Below are 20,646 nucleotides of genomic sequence, written 5' to 3'. Positions count from 1 at the left end.
CCACGACTAGACTGAAGAACAAAATGACAGCAACTTGTCTGTTCCCCTTCCCCCAATTCCCCAGCACTCTTCCCATCCCCCCAATTCCCCAGTAGAAAAAATATTAAAAAAAAAAAAAAGAATTGACAAGTGGCGAGCGTGTGAGTGGGTGAATACATGGTTGAAGGAATCAGGCCCTGTTCAATTTAAGTGATCATTTACTTGGGCGTTTGAACACAACACGCTCTTCCACTTCTAAGGGTCTTGCTTTTTTGCAGGTCCCCCAGGCCCTCCAGAGGCTGTGACCATAGATGAAATTACAGACACCACCGCTCAGCTCTCCTGGAGACCCGGGCCTGACAACCACAGCCCCATCACCATGTATGTCATTCAAGCCAGGACTCCGTTCTCCGTGGGCTGGCAAGCAGTCAACACAGGTACCATCTTGGCTGTCCAGTGCTGGTGTCTCCCAGGCCTTTTGAAGCTCAGCATAGTGGACAAAGCTCTGTGGCAGAAGCCAGGGACCTCCGGGTCCTTTCAGACACAGCTACCGATGAGCCATAAGAGCAGTGTTTCCTAGACCTCAGCCAACTGTACTATCATGCATTTAATATTTTTCTTTATACCAGCTCACATTTGCTTGTTCGTTAACATATCCTAAACAATAATGTCTATAAAATGGAAGGTTATATTTCTCTTAATACACAATTCAAAGTACATTAGTTATTGAAAAAAAAATGCATCAATCTGCGTGTGCCCTTAAACCGTCTGTGTACCACGAATGGCACACTTGGGGAAGCAATGGCTCATGCGAGTCCACGGCCACGGTCCTCAGTAACTAAGGACCACACAGAACCTGGTCACTCGCTGCCCATTTTTCAGATGGATAAATTGGGACAAGAAGAGGCATGGGATTTTGTTATATTAAAAAATATGTGATTTGGCCGTTCCATCCCTGCCCTGTCAGTATCTCCAAATTGACTCATTTTGGTTTTTATTCATGTTGCATTTGAGGAAAACATGGACAAATGCATAGTTATTGCAAGCAAGACCCACACACTTGTAGTCCCCAGAGGTTGGCTGCGAGGCCTCCGTGTTCTGAAGTAGATCTGAATGGAGAGATGGGCCCGGGTTTATGCAGTTCACATGAATTGTATCGGTTTTCACAGCCTCATTTGGGTTTTTTTGTGGGTTTTTTTTTTCGTTTTAACTTATTCTACCTGAGGAATGGGCTTCTGTGTTTCCAGCCGAATCACTGACTTCCGTCTGAGTCACACAAGTGACTGCTACTCAGCAGATCTCTATCCGTCTTCATGTTCTCTCCTGTTAAACGGGCATGATAAGAGTTGTTTACAACCCAAAAGAAATGATTGCAACATATTTTTTAAAATAGGAAGTGCTGCATAATAAATGTAATGAAGGAGGCAGCGAAAATAAAGATGATTTTGACAATGATGATGATTTAAAAACAACAACTAGGATTTGTTGAGCCCTTGCTGTGTGCCATGTGCCCTGCAAGGTGCTTCTCTTGGGTTTTCTCAAAGCACTGAATAAGTATTGTTATTCGCCTTATTTTATGGTGAGACAACCAAGGCACGCAGAGGTGAAGCAACCCACCCAAGGTCACTTGGCTACTCAGTGCAGATTCCGGATTAGAATCCAGGGGTTCTGTCTGACTGAGAGCCCACACCTCACCTTAGGAGGGTAAGACTGTGTACGCGGCCCCACAGGGCTGGCAGTCACTGAAGCCTGGTACCAGCATGATGGCCTCAGCTTTGTCCCAGGAGATCTCCCTTTGTACAATATATTCTGGGCCCAATGGGAAATCTTTATGATAATCAGTTTAAAACTCAAAAAGTTGTTCAGTTGAGCATGAAAGCAGTGGTCAGAGCTTCATGGCTATGACATCAAGCAGTGGGCCATGTCCCCTTGTGACCAAGCCCTTCTCCAAGCCCCGCTGGGTGAACGCTGGCCAGTTCCACCTCTCTGCGTCCATCCTTTGGGTTCTCCTGAGCCATCCTTTTTGTGTACAGATTCTTTAGATGTGCTCATAGAGTTCACGGACAGCAGTGCTATGGATGTATAACATTCTGACTCCATGGTTATCCTAAGTCGTAGAGCTGAACCAAGCAGTCACACAAACCAGGAATAGATCCATTGTAACTTGGGGGAGTCACTTCACCTTTGTGAGGCACATTTTCCTCATCTATAAAAATGAAGAGAATAATTTTTCCCACTCCTAGGTTCGCTGTAAGCATTACACAGTGTTTCCGTCACTATACAGCCAGTGCTGGACGCCATGTCCCGTGATAGCAATGGTTACTGTCAGGTAGCGCAGGGCCTGAGTGTGTGTCTTCTGTGATGCCCTCTGCGGGTGTTGGACTTACTGGTCTGGGATCATCTTCTCTGACGGCCGCTCTCAGAAGCCCTGCAGCACCCTGAGCGCCGTCCTGGTGATGGGGGTGGATGGACGGAAGTTCCCTCCCGTCTCCCCAACATGGAGTCCTTTCTATGTCTTTCAGTCCCCGAGCTCATTGATGGGAGGACGTTCACTGCGACCGTGGTGGGTCTGAACCCCTGGGTCGAATATGAATTCCGCACTGTCGCAGCCAACGTGATCGGGATCGGGGAGCCCAGCCGGCCCTCGGAGAAGCGGAGGACGGAAGAGGCCCGTGAGTAGCACCCAGATGCAGGTGGTCAGTTCCAGCGGCTACGGTGCCTGAGGGGAAGGCTTTGAATTCGTCCTACTCCTCAGCCCTCCTGAGCCCCCCTTAGCTCACCTTCCTTCCCCTGCTGAGTGTGATGGTCAGAAACCAGGCCAGGGGACACTCAGCTTAACAGGCAGTGAGCGTCAATCAAGGGTTCAGTTTCCACTCTTCATTGGGGTTCCCTTGTGCAGGGAGAGACATGTGCTTGGGTCTCTCAAATGTCAACTCTGTCTTTATCGGTTCCTTTGTCACCAAGGCTCTCCCACCAGGATGTGTTTTTTAAATACACACCCAACATTTCAAATGAAATCAGAGAAACCACTGGCGGCGAAAGTAAGTTTTTCAGGGGCGTTCAGGCGGATTTTCTTAGGGTACAAACCATGCCCAGGAGCCAGGACTCAGAGCCCCTGCTAATCCCTGGGAGCCCAGGCAGCCATTCCCCCTGACCACCTGTGTTCGCAGCTTAGTGAGCACGGGGAGGGAATGATACACGCATGTGAGTCAGCTGCACTCAGGCGGGGCTAGGTGGGGGTCTGCGAGGGCGGCCAGCTGAGCCAAGGCCCTGGGGTTGTTACAGGAATAGCAAGGTCCCTAAGCAAATGGGCACAACCACCCTACTCTTAGACTAGAAGAACATCTCGATCTAGTTCCTCGGCTTTAACCAAGGGCATGTAGCCAGTCACCAGCCACCTGCCCCAGCCAGACATTGTGACATGTGTCTGGGCTCTTTCTTTCTAGTCTCTTATTTACTTGATAATAGCACAGCTAATCCCTGTGCCTTCCCTACTCTACAACTATAATTTAATCCATGTAGTCAATTCCTCTCAGTCCTGAGGAGGAAGCCAGCATAATTTCCCCTCTTTTATAGAGAAAACTGGTTACGCGCAGTGAGCCAGGGGCCAACCTGTGTCCACCACTTCCTTCAACACCCAGCTCAGAACCCACCTTCCTCCCAGAAGCCATCAGCCCACCCCCACTCCAAGCAGCCTGCTGGTCCTGAGTCACTGCGCTCGGCGCACGCTGCATGCTCTGTGTGCCGTGCTGTGTTGTTGTCACCACCAGTCATGTCCCGTGTGGGCTTTCTCACTCCTGCTGGACTGTAAGCTCTGCACGGGCAGTGTGCCCTGTCCCTCCATTTGCACTGTCCCCCCTTGTGAATCGCCTCATGGTTAATAAACACCCACGCAAGCATTAGAACCAGAACCTCCGTCCTTTCCTCGGCCCACTGACCCCCAGCCTCTAGGGATGGAGCTGAACATGTGCTCAGCCATGTCAGATGACACGTGTACCTGTGGGAGGGGGAGCAGGGAGCCAGTAGCAGTTTCCTTGGCACATTGCTTGCTTTTGGCCCCATGAGCACATTTTTATGATCTCAGAAGACAAAAATAATAAGCATTGGATTATTTGTTGGAAGTGAGTCTCCTCAGCCTTTGCCACCTGACTTGACTTGGCTTTTGTCTCCTGCACAGTCCCTGAGGTCACCCCAGCTAACGTCAGTGGCGGTGGAGGCAGCAAATCTGAACTGGTTATAACCTGGGAGGTAAGTGAGTCACAGAGCAAAAGGAACATCCATCAGTCCAGGCGACGTTATTATTTTCCTCCGTGTAAACATACCTGGGAAGGTGCCTACCAGCTGACATCCATGTGCTGCAAACACCTCCTCTCATACGCTAATGTCTGGCAGGAAAAGATGGCGCTGGCCCATCAATTCTTGAGTTACGTCTTAACCCGATTCATCACAGGAAGAACAATCATGAAAGGGAAGACAACACAGGAAAAAAAAATACGTGTGTATATATCAAAGGAGCCTGGCTCACCAAAAACCAGGTTTCCCTTTCTCCCTGAGTTGCCACGTGGCCAGTTGACTCAAAGTGTCTGCCAGCCACAGGCTGTGTCCCAGCAGCAACACTTCCTGGCAACTAGCTTTGCAGCTGGAGCCCTCTTTGATGAGGTGTTTTTGAAACAACCTGGAAGATGGTTAGTCACTAGTTCATTAAAAATTGATTTTGAGAGAGGAGGCGGGAGTGTTAGAAAGGGTTCTTCATGTGTTTTGAAAGATTCTAGACCACAGCCCAGAAGTTAAAATCCCCCCTTCAGCCACAGCCCCCGCGGTGACAGAAGTCACACGGCATCTGCGACCCACCCTCCAGTTCTGAGAGGTCAGCCCTTCCAAGGCAAGGTGGCCTTTACCTCTTCACTGAGCCCTCCGGTCTGCTTGGCACTGGGGGACACTCGCGTTAGACGGTGCATGTGGTAACTGCTGGCTTCTAGACCAACTGTCCTTCACAGTCACCTCCGACTGTCTCAGGGCTGGGTCTGAAGCCAGGCTCCATGAGTTTGTTTTGTCCCCCTGCTCCAGTACCTCATGAATATCTAAGGTAGCCTGGCAGCAAGCCAGAGCTAAGAGCCTTGACAAAGCCCGAAATAGAATCGGTGGGGAAGGGTATAGACGGCCGTGTTCTGGGCGGGGGGATGGCACCTTTTTAACATTTACGGCAAAGTGCTGTGACTTCTGCGCCCCTCCTGACCCCTCCCTGGCTTCCCAGACGGTCCCTGAGGAGCTGCAGAACGGGAGAGGCTTTGGGTACGTGGTGGCCTTCCGGCCGTCCGGCACAGCCATCTGGATGCTGACGGTGCTGGCCTCCGCCGACGCCTGCAGATACGTGTTCAGGAACGAGAGCGTGCGGCCCTTCTCGCCCTTCGAGGTGAAAGTGGGCGTCTACAACAACAAGGGAGAGGGCCCTTTCAGTCCCACCACCGTGGTGTATTCTGCAGAAGAAGGTAGGGCCCCCGCCGCCTGCGTAGGGGCTCGGTCTGCGATTCTGAGATGTCGCTTTTAGGACGCAGACTCAATTGAGCACTGTACCCGTCAGTTGAAGGCGCATTCTGATTTGAGAAAAATGCAGTGTAAAAAGTTGGGTTCATTAACCACCACCCATCTCTTAGAAAGACATCAGGTCCACTGGGGATATAAACACAAATGGCCAATTCCATTGCTGAGGACCAGAATTGCGAGTTCCATAGAAGATCTTTATTTTTTTTTTTGCATGTGATCATCACTTTCAAAAGAATTCTGTTCTGTTTTATCCCTTCAAGAGAATATCAAAATGTGATTTGCATTTCCTCTTGCCATTTTCATTTTTATAAATCCTATTGTCCTTCCGGGTTATTCTGCGTTCCTAAAGAAAGGAGGAAGCCATGAGGCAGCGTGACTCCTCTCAGAGCTGCCCACAGTGCGTCGTGCTCCGGGGCTGTCACACGTTCTCACCACCTCTGCGCTCATCCTGCCCTCAGAACGCCCCTCCCGTGGTCTCCATTACCACTGGAGTCCGTCTTCCTTGTTTCCAAAGTCATGTTCAGAATGACACCATGAACGTGGAGTCATTTGGAACAAGTGAAGATGCAATCAGTTCTTCCCCGAGAGAGAGAGAGAAGGCAGCCCGTTCCCCTCAGTAGGTCTCCGTGGCCCGCGCCCGCCTCTCTCCTCAAGTCGTGCTGCTTCCTGCACATCCCATGCTCCAGCCGGAGCCGAAGGCCGTGCCGCTCTCGGCACCTGCCTGAGCCCCTCACACCCGCTTCCAGGTCTCTGCATGTGCCCCTGTGAGTTCACACTCGACGTGAGCAGGCGAGGGCCGCCCTCACGTCCTTCACGTTCAGTGCTTCACCTCCCCCACTGTCAGAGCATCCCTGTCCTCTGACGCTCTTCCCCACCTATTATACATTTTGAATTTGAGTTTTAGGTCCTCGCCAAGGTGTGTTTCTTGAGGACCAGCCATTGCTTGTTCACCTTTGTGTCACCAGTGTCTAACCATGCATGACATGCAGACCTGTAGTAAATACTGGATGACTGAACATGCAAACAGAATCATACATTGTTATGGACAGACGAAACCTTAGAGGCCTCCTTGTCCGGCGTTTTCTGGAGTGTGATGTGCATTCCAGAGGGAGTCCACACCTTGATTATACATAGTACCAGATGTACTTTTCAAAATATTTAATAGTTAACACGGATTTGAATTGCATTAGAAAAAAACCCAGCTATCAAATCAAAACCAGGATTTCATGAATATGATTGCTCATGGCTAGGTTTTTCTTTAAGAAAGACCAGTGAACAGTAAATACCAATGTATAAGAATGGTAGACAGCTTTGTCAAAAATTTGGTAGAAGTTAACTGAAGTTTGGCAAACCGACTTGGTCCAGCCTCTTCTTTGCAGCTGAGGCTGCCGAGGTCCGGGAAGCATAAGAACTTGCCCACGATCACACAGGTAGCTATGTGGGACTGAACTGTCACCAGCGGTCCTGAATCTCAGTCAAGTCATGGGACTTGCTTCCTTTCTCATAATCGCAATCCAGTGACGAGGACTCTCTCCTCTAACAAATGCTCATTAAGAAGGATGTGTGTTAAAGGAATTGCTGGCTATGGAAACTTGGTGCTTAAACTTAAGTGGTCCTGGGTGCTTCCCTTCCACCTCCCCGTACATTTAGAATCCAGAGGCTTTGGGCAAGTGTCTTCACCACCATCTCCATCACCCCCTCTCCCCACCCAGCTGGCAGTCATTGCTCCTCTGTCAGTCGAGGGTTTGGATCGTAACCACTAAGGGCGACCCTCTAACCATGGATTCTTTGCATCTCATCATGCTGGTACCCAGAAGCTGGCCTGCTGCAGCCGATAGAGTAATACCTTTTTCCATACTCACACAGAACCCACCAAACCACCAGCCAGCATCTTTGCCAGAAGTCTTTCTGCAACAGACGTTGAAGTTTTCTGGGCCTCCCCCAAGGAGAAGAATAGAGGACGGATACAAGGCTATGAGGTCAGCAGGAGATCGGGGCTCGGGTCTGGAAGGGTACCTCCCCTTCCATGAGCCCTCCAGGACACACTGATGGGAAAAGACGAGGTCCCATTGAGAGTCACTTGTGTCAGAGGCCTGGCATCAAGCAGAGCCTCACTGCCCTCTTCTGTGGCGCTTTGTTTCAGAATTAATGCAGGTCTGGCCATTTATCAGATGGCTGGCGAGATGAGCTTGGATCTGATATGCCCAGGGTCACGTGGGCTCAAAACAAAGGTAGAGAGAAAGAGAGAAATAGCCAACAATTGCTGTGCCAATGTACCATCTCACTGTGGCCTAAGAACCCCAGGGGCCCTTGGTGCCGTGCACAGTTTCTCAGAGCACACAGAGGCCTGGGCTCTGCAGCCCTGCTTCTGTGTCATTGTAGAAAATTAACTCCATCATCAGCATCTATGTTAAAAACTGTATTACCTGCCAACGACGGAAATCTCCCCGATGGGTACGATGTCCAAGGCCTTCCTTTGTATTTTCTCAGGTTCAGTACTGGAGACATGATGACAAGGAAGAAAATGCTAGAAAAATCCGAACATTTGGAAATCAGACATCAACAAAAATCACCAACTTACAAGGCAGTGCACTGTATCATCTCTCTGTCAAGGCATACAACACTGCAGGGACAGGCCCCTCCAGTGCCACCGTCAACGTGACAACCAGAAAGCCACGTAAGAACGCTCTTGCTCAGAAACATGTTAGGGATTCATCAGACGTAGCCCAAGCTCATCCCCATTATCATTTGCATACTAATTGGTGTCATCATGTGGATTCAAATTTACCTTAGCATTTTAACGGGCCCTTTCTGAGTACCATGCAGAATTCATTGCTTTAAAAGACAGAAAGATAAATGTTTTTCTCCTCACTGGGAAGGGCTACCTCTTTTTGCTATAAATGTTAGGCGACCAACTGAATCTTTTTCTATTTGTGAGGCTGTATGTCGTCAGATTTTAGTGACCTTGAAGACACATATTAGTGCAATAGCCCATTAAATTGCCTCCACTCTCAAATTCTAGTAGAGAGATATTCCTCAGAATCCATTGAGACTTAATAATCTGTGACTTCGTATATCTTAATTTTTTTATAGCACCAAGCCAACCCCCCGGAAACATCATATGGAATTCATCGGACTCCAAAATTATCCTGAACTGGGATCAAGTGAAGGCCTTGGATAATGAGTCGGAAGTGAAAGGCTACAAAGTGGGTAATTTCTTTTTTGCAAAGGCGCACAGTCCTGCTGCTAGTGGGGACAGCCCCTTCCCATGAATCATAGGGACCGTGGTCTCACTGTGCCTGGCCACGCTGCCCAGCCTCTGTGGGACTCTCTGCCCCCCGGTGGTTTGGCCTGAGTTTGACCAGTGGACCTTGGCAGCTGGCCAGGATCGGGAGAATTATCTCCTATCAGGCAGAGTCAGAAATGGGTAGAGACCCTGAGGTCGTGTCTGCAAAAAAGTCATGAAGAACCAAGTTATTCACGTTCCTCCTATCAGCTTTGTTTTGCTCTTGTCTTGAGGGTGTTTTTATCAAATCAACAATAGGAACACCTCAGTATTACTAATGGTTAATCATTATTGTTCAAGCCCCTATAGTTAAGGAGATTTACATATAGAAAAAGAAGTAAGGATGTTTTTCAGAAAAGTCACTTGCCTGGTCCCATAAATATTAGCCTGACTTTAAAGAGCTAGAAAAGAAAAGGTATGGAGCTTGGGTGTCACCATTGAAAGGAGTGAAATATCACGTCAGTGTTTTCAGGGATCGAACTGCTGCCTATGAACCACCCTAAAACGAGGGGCTTACGTATTTTTCATGATTCAGTGATCGGGACTGGGACAGTAAGGCAGATTACACACACACCTGGCTTCTCGGTTGGAGGGTCATTGGCACAGCACCCTGTCACCCGGGGCCTCTCTGTGTGGACAGCTGGGGCTTCTGCACAGTCGGGGACCTCAGGGTGGTCAGATTTCCCCATGGTTGCTGGTATGGTTGAGGGCGGAGGCCAAAGTCCCTCCTAGAGGTAAAGGGTGTGACTGGCCGCAGTCAGACCAGCTCAGATTCCAAGGGAGAAGATTCAGAGGGAGAGGAAACGGGCTCTGCCTCCTATGTGAGGAGCCCCGGTGTGTGCTGGGAGGACGGACGTGATGTGGCCCCGTACAGACCACAGTGTGCACGGAGAAGCCTGGGACCCGGAGGCTGGCCCCCCAAAACATGTGACCAGTGAGGGAAGGAACTGAGGCTGTTTAGCTGAAGAACAGAAGACAGTCAGACGTATGATAACCTCTTCAGATATCGGAAGGGCTGTTACGAGCATGACTAGAACCCTCCCCCCAGCTTCCCGGGTACAGCTGTGGTCAGTGAGCGAAAGCAGCATTTTCACCCAGTTTCACTTTCGAGGAGTCCGAGCTCTTCCAAAATGGCCATAGTCCCAAGAGTCAAGGAGGGTTCTTTGTTACTGGACACGATCAAGTATTAGCTGGATTACTGCTGCCCAGTGAGATGTTATAAAGAGAAATATAGTGTGGACAATTAAGTTATATGGCGCTTTGAATTCTTCCCAACCCTGGAATGTGATGCGGAAATGATTAACATGAGGCTTGTGAGAAACCACGGTCATTGGGCTATGCTGACCATGCCCTTGACTGCCAGTGGTTCTGTATTAATCATTCAAAAGAGAAAAAAAATTGCAAGTTCTCTTTAGTGAACCTTCCCATAGTCTTCACTGTAAAAGAAAAATTGTAAAAAACCAAATCTGTGATTTAGAAATGTTTCCACCTAGAAGAACTTGGGAGTCAAAATTGTCAGAAGTCCTGGGAAATGGTCTTGCATCTGCCACAGAATAAGTGGCCAGTGGATGAATTGCGAAACCCTGCCCAGCGGGGAGCGTCATGGACGCAGAGGACCGGGGGAGCCATGGCCATGGGGGTGCAGGTTGCTGTCTGATGTGCCGCCCGCATCTCACGTCCTGCCTGCGTCGCTCTGTGAAAAAGTCCACACAGGCCCACAGACACGCTTGCGTTTCAAGAGACGGCAGAGAAGTGGATTCTCATTTCAAACAACTTTCAATTTTAAAATATTGGCCATTCATCCGATCTTGTTTTGTTTGTGTTTTAAAAGACTTTTGAGACAATGCAGTGCGGACCACACAAAGCTGGTCTGCAGGCTGAATTCCACTCACGAGCGGCTGACCTGGGATGATCTGCACAGAGACGTTGGGACTAGTGGGCAGGCCGTGCTGCCAGGCCCTGGTTAGAGATCGTGGGGCGCTGGAGAACCGTCGGTAAAGCCAGAGCTGGAGCTGGGGTTGGCTTAGTAGGTGGTAGAGCCTTGGGCGCCGTGATCGGAGCGCCTCCCCAAAGCCCCTTGCAGGGGCTGCTCTCCCTGCATCCACTGGTACAGTGACCACACGGTGCCGAAGCGGACAGCCCCCGGGACCCAATCTGCAGCTCTCTCTCTGGGGACTTTAAAATCCTTCTGGAAGGTTCCACGGTGTGCGGAATGAGAGCTAGGAGACGCGCTTTGGGGCCCTCTGTTGGCTAGGTCGCGTAGGTTCATCAGCCTCTTGGGCCTCATTTTCTCTGGAGGAGAAGCTGCCTAGTAGCTTCATTTCCACCTGAGCCTTTGCGTCCCTGCTCCAGCCCTCTGGGACCACCATCCTCACGTCCACATCGTCAACCAATCACCCCCCTCTCAGGGCTGAGTGCGGACGCCTTCCCTAACGGCCAGAGCACTCACTGTTTGCTAGTGTTAGACGTACTTTGCTTTTATCATCTTCGGGATTGTAACTGGCTGATGACTTGCTGTAAATCCCGACTGTGACCCTCAAGAGAGCAACAGTGACTGACTCGTCACCGTGACATCTGCAGCCACGGGTACCTTCTGGTTGTGTTAGAAGGGAGGGCTCAGTTCCCGAACCCCCAAACCATCAGCCGCTTCGTGTGAATAATGTGAAAGCATCTATCTGACCAGCTTTAACCAGGACAAGAGAGACACGGGGTTGCGTAGGCTGGAAGATGACAGACGGAAGGGTGGACTCAGTGATAAGGGAAAGATGGCCAGCGTGAACTCAGGTCCGGCCCAGCTGACCCTGCCTGGCCCTCAGGCACCACATGACAGGAATACAGATGTGATCTGGGCTGAATTGATTGAACCAAACGGGGGGAGGGAGTGAAAAAGCTAAGAGAGAAATGTTCCCTCCCGGCGTCTAGTCTCACACATTAGGACAGAGAGAGAAAAACCATCCAATGCAGACAGCTTGGGAGTCCCTGAGAGGAAGCACGACGTCCAGAGTGAACCGTCACCTAGATCTTAGGCTCAGATTCAAGCTGGTGCTGAAATAAACCCAACAGGCAGGGAGCTACCTCCAGGATTTCAGAGAGCCAAGCAATGTGTTGGCTGCGCTGGGAACCCCAGAGGCCATCCTGTCAAAGCCCTTCATTTCAGAGGCAAAGCCGAGGCCCGTGAGTGAGGGGGCCTGAGAGTCTCCCTGTTTCCCAGGGGCCGGGGTCTGCAGGCAAGCGGGACTTTGCCTCAGCGACCTGGGGATAAAGGTTACAGGCACTTTTACAAGGAAAAGTGGAGAACGAGTATTATTTTAGTCGCCACTTCTTTGTCCTCCTGCCCTGTCTCAGGAAGTCTTGTGTGAGGCTGTCTCAGTAGCACATTCCCAAGAAGGCCCTTCGTATAATTCCGTGACTCAGCAGACACTTCTGCAGATGTTACGACATTCACGTCAGCGGCGCAGCGCCGGGCAGGGTGTGATGGAGGAAAGCAGGTCAAGACAGACGGGGGGCAGCATCACCTGCAGCGAAGCCCTGCTGGGCTTGGTTAGGACAGGGGCAGCTACATTTATTTCTATAAAACTAGGAAAGAAAACGCTGGAGTGAATTACAGCCTGAGAGCATGGCCCCTCCCCAGATCAGACCTGTTCAAGCCAGGGGTTTACGTATTTTTTCCAGATAGAGTTTTTTGTGTTGGTTCGTTGTATCTTGTGGATCTAAACTACATCTGTGAAAGATATGGGGGCCCCTCCGAGTTGGGGATTTGCATCTAAGGAAGCATCAGTGATGGATGGGCATCAAGTGTGTGAAAAGCCGCACAAGCCACATGCTGACAGCAAAGGAACACGAGAGTTAGTTAGACTGGGAGGTAGGAAAGGGCGCTCTCTGAGTCGTCTTGGTTTCCCGGCTCAATCCCTTCCTCCTCTTTGGGGCTGAGGCTGCAGCAGCCACGCTCCCTATACCTCCCCGTTTAGCCCCATTTAGATCCCAAGGAACCTCGCCATAACTGGCTGTTGAACTGCTACGTAGAGTGTAAATGTTTGGGGAGACATAATTTTTTAAAAATTACGTGTGTGTGTGTGTGTGTGTGTGTGTGTGTGTGTGTGTGAACGAACTTTTGCTTTTTCACCTAAATTGTCTACATTTGTGGGGTTTCTGCCTGGGTAGACAGCCTCACAAAAAAGTTGACTTTGGAAGCCTTAAGGCGCAGAACACGCTGTCAGCACAAACCTTCAAGCTGCTTCCTGACACTGGAGCTAAAGAGCACATCTGGGTTCATTATTACAGACTCAACTGCCTGCAGAGCCAGGCAGGTTCATAAATGGGTTCTGTTGACTCGTCCTTTCCACAAGTGCTGTGAATATCTGTGCCAAGCGCTGTTCCAGTTCATTTTAACTTTCTCAGAACACATGAAGGGGGTGTGGTTATCAGCCCCAAGTTTATAAATGCAGAACCCACAGCACAGAGTTCATTCACTTGCCAACTTCCCATGGCTGGTATATGCTTTTCCCAGCCTTACTGAGACAATTGGCATAGAACAGTGTGCAGGTTCAGGTGTGCAGCTGTGGATCTGATACATTTATATATCACAGTGTGATTGCCACCATAGTGTCAGCTGACACCTCCCTCACATCACATAGTTACCGTTTCTTTTTTGTGCTGAGCACAGTTAAGATCTACTCTCTTAGCAATGTTCCAGGATACGATACCGTATTATTAGCGCAGCTAGGAGACAGAAGACAGACCTGGACCTGAACTCAGGCAGTGTGGGTCCAGGGCCCTGCCTTTCAGCCCGTCAGCTATTCTGCACACCAGCAGTAAGCAAAGACACCAGGTGGTAATAAAGCGCCACCAAGAGAAATAACAGATGGGGAGGTGGGGAATACAGAGCCATGGGAAAGACAGAGAGGCTTACTGTGTCAGACAGAGGTCGGGAGAGCCTCTTTCAAGGGGCGACAGTTCAGCTGGGACATAAACAGCGGAGGGGAGGAAGATGGGCATCTCTCGGAACCAGTGTCGCAGACACAGTGAGCAGGGTGTGCAAAGGCCCTGAGGCGGGCACATGCCCATGTGGCGTAGGAGGAAGTCCTGGAGACTGCGGTAAACTTCAACGGTTGTGATTATCCAGAATAGGCAGTGGCTTTTCAGCTCCAGCCAGTTGTTGCCAGACAGGACTATAGATGCGTGTGGCCATAGCTTTCATTTATTCAGTAGAAGCCAAAATGTTTTCATATATCATTTCTTGTTTTTAAATGTTGATATCTAACTTAACAACAACAAAAAAGTAAAACTAAAAGAGCCAGTTAACATGTACGGGCCACCAGTTTTCTACTGTTGAACCTCCTGGGTTTTCATTCATGAAGACAGAGACCAGAGGGGGGCCATTTGCCACTTAGCTGGTGGCCACACCGGCCTCAGGTGAGCGTATGAGCCGTGGACCCAGAACGCCTGGGTTTGAATGCTGGGTCCACCACTTACTGGCCACGGGACCGTGGGCAAAGTCTTAGGTTCCCCATCTTTGAAATGAAAATAATAACAGTGCCATCTCAAGAGGTAATCCATGTTAGTTAGCATTTAGGACTTACAGTGTTCAGACACGTGGTAAGCGTTCAGCAAAGTCAGATGATGCTCTTAGCATTCCTCCCTGAGCCCCCTCGCTCTCCGTCTCCCACCCTGGATCATAATAAACGAAGCACGGTCCTCAAGTCCATCAGCTGAACCCAGCGTTCTGGGAGAATGAAGGTTCTACGGGCTTGTGTAGGCTCTGCTGCAGCCCTTAATATTACAGGGCTGATCAGCAGTGCTGGTAGAGGGCCGTTTGTTGCTGGAAGTGTTTCTTTTGCATTTGGATTTGAAGCTGGTTGTCTGAGCTCTGGCGAGGACCCGAGGTAAATCACAGAAGCAATTTACTCCTGGAAGCCAGCCGTGCCCTGATATCCTGTCAGCCAGCCCGTGTTCCCGAGGGTAGGGACAATCCCTGGCAGCCCGGAGGGCGCCTGAGGATGTTTGGCCCCAGGCTGTTGGGGGGGGGATGCTGAGTTTGATACACGTGAGGGTGGGGGTGCTTATGAATCTTCTCACCATAAGGAGATTGTGTCTTCCACCTTGTATCAGAGGGACATAAATTAAGGTGATGGAACGCCAGGGGGCAGATGGGACCTACACCGTTTTGAAGGCATTTTATGAGTGTCGCTCGTGTTTGGTTTCTCTTGCAATGGAAGAGTGACCTTATGTTTGTACCCTCAGCAGATCCGAATTTATAGTGCGTCTTCCGGAAGGATGAGCTAATGTTGTGTTTCTCAAAGTGTACTCCCCCGGACCAGTGGCAATGCCATTATCTGGGGATGTGTTAGAAACGCAGTTTCTCAAATCCCACCCCAGACCTACTGAATCAGAAACTCGGGCGTGGGTTCATGGCAATATAACTCACCGTGCCTGCCCTGGGCAACCAGCACTGCCAAGGGCGTTTCCATCTCACCCCCTCTGATCCTTCCTAGTTGCTATTTTTTGCACAGTGCCTTTGAGCCAGGCCCTTCACAATAGTCAATCCTCGTGCAATCCTGGAAACACCCCCAGAAAGGTGGTACTATTGTCCCCATTTCACAGACGAGGCAAATGAGCTCAGAGAGTTAAAGTAAGTGGACCAAGTCTATTCTGATGCCAAGGCCCCTCGTGTGCAAGCGAGCTCCATACATCGGCAAAGAGGACATCGTTCTTCTGGGTACGTCACGGAGCCTTCCAGGGCTTGTGGGAGGCCACACAGCACGTTGGCGGCCCCACGCCACCCCCCGCCACCATCACCCCTTAAATTCTTTCCTCACAATGAAATGGGAGCTGCGGGCATGTTCCTGCCAATGAGCCTTCCAGATGCGCGCAGGCGGCCTGGCAGCCTCCGCGTCCCTGCATTTCACTGGCGCCCAGAGGGGGAAACAAATGAACGGTCCATCTTTGGGGCCTTTGTGAGGACAGCAGGTGACACCTGTTCTTCCTGTATTGGCAGGTCTTGTACAGATGGAACAGACAAAGCAGCACATCCATCATCGAAACAAATAAAACATCGGTGGAGCTTTCTCTGCCTCTGGATGAAGATTACATAATAGAAATCAAGCCATTCAGTGATGGGGGAGATGGCAGCACCAGTGAACAAATTCGAATCCCAAAGATATCAAGTAAGAACGCTGTTTTTCTCCCTTCTCCCTGCCTGCCTCCCTGCTAAGCCCTCGCAGTGAGTCAGGGCGTCAACGGATGCAAGCCCGCAAAGAACGATGTATAATAAAAGTGGACACCACTGTCCCCCTTCCTCAGACCACTGGTGTCATCTGATTACAGGCAGTTTCTTGCAAAAGACAGTGTGACCAGTTTTGCCTGATGTAATCTGTTGCCAATCAGAGAATCAGATAAAAACAGCCCCAGATCGGCCTCACAGGTTTCTTCACGTGGGTCCTGGTGGTAGCATCTACAATAACCCCAAAAGGAGAGCTTAGAAGGTTAGAAGCAGAGGGTTGTAAAAAGCTGGCGCAGTTTGTCTGTAGTGACACAGTGTGTAATTCAGTGCCCTTGGCAGAAAATACCGGGGGTGCGAAAAACATGTACACAAGTGGACACTTTGGTCCGCGTTGCTCAAGCAGTAGTTCGCCGTCATCAGAAGTGTCTGGACGCTGATGGGAACCACTTTGAGCACCTCTTGTAATTGCAGAAGTCACACGTGACTTGTAGTCATCTTTTATGATCGGTATATGTTGAGTATTACAATTTAATACAGTTTTCCTTTCTGTGTACATTTGTTTGTCACCCTCTGTATTTGAACTTGACACTATTAACTCTGAATGTATTCACGTAACATATGAACATAAGTGCACATGGCCACATGTAGTCAAGATTATCTTCGTTTACAAAGATTGTTGAAGAGTGTGTGAGAATGGTCTTTTTGAACAAATACATTCATTCCTGTTTTTCAAATATTATGTTTGCAAATATCTCAGCAGCATATTTTTTCTTGTGGTAAAAAAAAAACAAAAACAGGATAGGCAAATTCATAGAGACAGAAACCAGATCAGTGGGTGGCAGTGACTGGCCGCTGGTGTGACCATGGTTTAATGGGTATTGGGTTCCCATCCGGGGTGATGAAAAGTCGTGGCACTTGGTGCTGTGTGCCCAACACTGGCGTGTGCTTCATGCCACTGAATTGCACACTTTATAATCATTAAAATGGTAACTTTCATGTTATGTGCATATTATCACACGTTTTTTAAAAATTGTAGTCAGATATCCAAGTGTAGTTTGTCCTTGGCCTTTGGGTTTAACAAGAGGTTCGTGAAGGCTGGAGGTAGAAATTTTCAGGCCATCAGTGGAGAGATGATATTTTAAACCCTGGGCATAATCCTCACCCCAGCGTCCTGAGTTTCACCCTGTCTGTTGAGCATCCACCATATTATTTGTCAGATGAGGAAAGAGCCCTGTGTGTCTTGCGGATGCCGAAGTGTAGTACAGCGTCCACAAAGCGATTTTAATTGCCTCTGTGAAGTTCAGATGCCGCCAATCAGAAGAGAGCGTGTTCCCTGGTCATTGCACGCTTCTATCGTCTTTGCTTTGGCTGGGATTGGATTAGAGAGCAGAACTCGGGGTGGGAATTCAGGCTCCGCACTGCTGTGCCCCGAACTCAGGAGTGATCTGTCAGTTTCCAGATGGACTTTGTATTTACAGCACCTCATCTGCGTACATACACACTAAGGGCGTTTTTGGCTTTTACAAACCTGGGCTGACTTGGATCCTCTACGCCTCACTCAACAAAGGCTCTAACTTCTGTTGAAAGGGACAGATTTATGGTGAGATGTGGAAGCAACCTCCAGGCCACAAACACACAAGACTGGGGTTTGTTCGGGGGTTAGTTTATCTTGTTTTGTTAAACTCTGACTTCATACGTTCTTATCATTGCGAGGATTGTTTTGTTGTTAAGCTGACTGATGATCCTTGGCTTAATTCATTACAAAAACATTTTAAGCAATTATACTGGTGTAGTTATTAGATGGTAAGGGTGGAACTGTGAGGGGAACATGACCTCTCCCTCCAGAGACTTTCTGTTTTTTTTGCTCAAAGATCTTGCATCCTTGAAGGTTGCAATGACAGTTGCCAACCTCTGTACTATGGAAAATACAAGACCTGTAAGGAAAAGTTTAAGAAGGATTGAGGTGGTTTCCCCGCCCCCCCCCCTTTGGAAAAAGGTATATATTTAGACAGACATGGGTTTGCGTCCCTATTCAGCTAATTATGAATCTTGATCTGAAGAAGCTGTCTTCCTTCTCTGGCCCGTGTCCTCATCTGTTAAACGGTCTCATAACAACACCCGATGCTCATCAGGTCCTTGTGAGAAGTAAGTGTCGTATTGCCCTGCACTCAGCACAAAGGGCAAGTTCAACAGGGAGTAGCTAGCTTTATTTTGTCGCATCATGAATATATCCTCACAGTTCCCAGTAATGTCTGTAGTGACATTGAAGCTTCTTCTGTTAGATGTGGGCAGCCTCGTTTTCCACATGCTTACATGGGGGTGCAGAAAGGTCCCATAACCGGCTCCCAGGTCCCTAGCTGGGTCCTCAGAGGCCTGATGTAGAAACGTCACTAGGAAATGGTCACGTACGTGGAAGGTAGCCGGTTGGGTTGCTCCCCACAGCCCTGTGGCCGCGCTTCCCCCGGTGGCCAGCGCGGGGCGACGCTGAGTGATGGTGTTCTCTCTTTGCAGACGCCTATGCAAGAGGCGCGGGTCCTTCCACGTCCAACGCCTGCACGCTGTCCGCCATCAGCACCATCGTGATCTCCCTCACAGCCAGGTCCAGCTTATGACGAAAGTCTACAGGACTTGCTGTTTATAATCTAAGCAACATTTAGCTAGTTGTTTTGGAGACACCCAGTACTAAGTAATGTTGTTGTTCAAGTACATCTTATTACTGGAAAAACAAAATGTGTTTTGCTTCTTTAGGAATGGCGTTATACAGTACTTCCTCAAAGCAAATCTAGCTTTGTCTGAAGTTTCTTTGGAAACTCTGCAATGCACTGAAGACATCTGTAATACGATGTTACCAAAGGAGTTTACATAATGTCCTTATATGCATATTTTTATTATATATTTAGTGTTTTATAGAATTTTTTAAAGTTAACATGAAATGTAGATATCAATTTTTTTTCCTCTGCTGTAAAGTGCAACGGGCAGCACAACCATACAATTATTATTTGACAGTAGTTCCTTTCGAGACCGAGTTTGAAACTCGTCTTGGTAAATAAGTCGTGAATTTCTTATACAGTTTTACAAGGATGTAGTTGCAGGACAAGAGCTGGTTTGTAACTCCAGGCCGCCCTGTGACAGTGACTCTTGGGATGGTTAATGTGTTGACTAAAATCCTTTGATTTTCTGCCCGGTGGTGAATTTCATTGTTCAACACAACTTGAGATGGTTTCAGGAATGGCCGCAATTTCGAAACCTAAGCTAACTGTCCAACAGGTACATGTGCAATATTTCACCCTGCACTTAGCACGGTACGTACGGTAAGACTTCCGTGTCTCTGCTCAGTCAGCATCGTCTTTGTAGTAGCATTCTTAGACATTAAATTTGAAGTTACATATCTATCCTGTAGTAACAGAGACCAAAAGTTAACTCGAGTCAACCAAGTCTTTCAAAGGATACAAGATAATTTTACTATCTCTAACTGTATCTGTTTTGAATGTACATTTTTTTAAAACAAAGTAATTCTCTGTTCATGGAGTCACAGTTTCTTTACAGAATTTCTTATCTATAATATGTGCTTCTCTTTAATAATAGAGCCCTTCTTTTGAATCAAAATCGTGTATGGAGCTTGGCAGGTTTCTCATATTTCGGCAAAAAGCTGCCTCAGAGAATTTTTTCCATGACTCTATGAAAGATCTTTAGTACAACTGTATGGTTTCTCAATGAATCTCCTGTTTTGCAGTCAGTAGCTTAGTTGCTTTATAAGCTTTACCTTCTAAGTCTTAAAATCACACATTGGAAAATGACAATATTGAAAAAAACCGTATTCTTATGAAAGAACTATTTATTATAATGGGGGAGGTTTTGTAAGCTGACACTAGTGGAACAGTGCATATAAAAGACAATTAAATTTTCTATAAAAATTTTCACATGTAAACATGCTACCACATTTTCTTCTTTCTCAGAAAGCTCAAATTTGCCTGCAGTTTGTCATTTTTCCCCACAGATAATATAAGTTAACTTTTCAACCTTCTAGCTATATTTATCCAATAAAGTCATAATCAGGATTCCACGTGTGAAAAAACTAGGGTGGTAACCAGAAAAAAAAAATATTGTCAGTATTTCAAGCTGTGTTTCCTTTCTTAATTTGATATGGTCACTTCTATGTTAAAATAAAACAAAATTTAAAATCATATACACATACAAAAAAACAACAACAAAATAATAAAATGAATGAAAAAAAATGACACCCCAGAGAGTTCCCAACCCCGGTGTAAATGATATTTACCAGTGATCTAGCATATGTAATCTTTTTTTAAAGGTATTGTTAATAAATGTTCTGTCATTTGTAAAGATCCTTGTCTTTTGGGAGCATTTTTCCCGCCTGCCTGTCAGGGAACTTGTTAGCTCACCCTTGTGCTAGTTATAATTTGAGATCATACAGGGACTCAGACGTCTCTGGCCAGGACCCAAAGCTAGATGACCCCGAGCGAGTCCTTTGGAAGTGACAACCTTGAAGACACCATTTCAGATCCTCTTTGGAAGTAGACAGGGTCAAAATGCACAAAGAAGTGTCCCGAAGATCAAACTTGCCTGCTTCCTCTGGCTGAGCTAAGAGGGGTGCATC

At 48.2% G+C, this 20,646-nt stretch overlaps 1 protein-coding gene across 1 annotated transcript in view; it reads left to right on the top strand.

Annotated features, from left to right (window-relative positions):
- The window catches only part of LOC109373897 (contactin-4), a 289,091-nt gene extending 268,717 nt beyond the window's left edge, over positions 1–20,374 (top strand). Inside the window, 9 exon segments of the mRNA XM_019628144.1 lie at positions 258–416; positions 2,502–2,651; positions 4,157–4,227; positions 5,234–5,468; positions 7,390–7,502; positions 8,014–8,200; positions 8,617–8,729; positions 15,804–15,972; positions 18,540–20,374. Of these exon segments, the coding sequence (XP_019483689.1) occupies positions 258–416; positions 2,502–2,651; positions 4,157–4,227; positions 5,234–5,468; positions 7,390–7,502; positions 8,014–8,200; positions 8,617–8,729; positions 15,804–15,972; positions 18,540–18,640 (1,298 nt within the window). The 3' untranslated portion in view covers positions 18,641–20,374.
- Positions 20,375–20,646: the final 272 nt, after the last annotated feature.

The sequence above is a fragment of the Hipposideros armiger genome, unplaced genomic scaffold, assembly GCF_001890085.2.
Source record: "Hipposideros armiger isolate ML-2016 unplaced genomic scaffold, ASM189008v1 scaffold_750, whole genome shotgun sequence".
In the NCBI taxonomy this organism is placed as follows: Eukaryota; Metazoa; Chordata; class Mammalia; order Chiroptera; family Hipposideridae; genus Hipposideros; species Hipposideros armiger.
The sequence above is the reverse complement of the archived record's forward strand: the minus strand, read 5'-3'. Positions and strand labels throughout refer to the sequence as shown.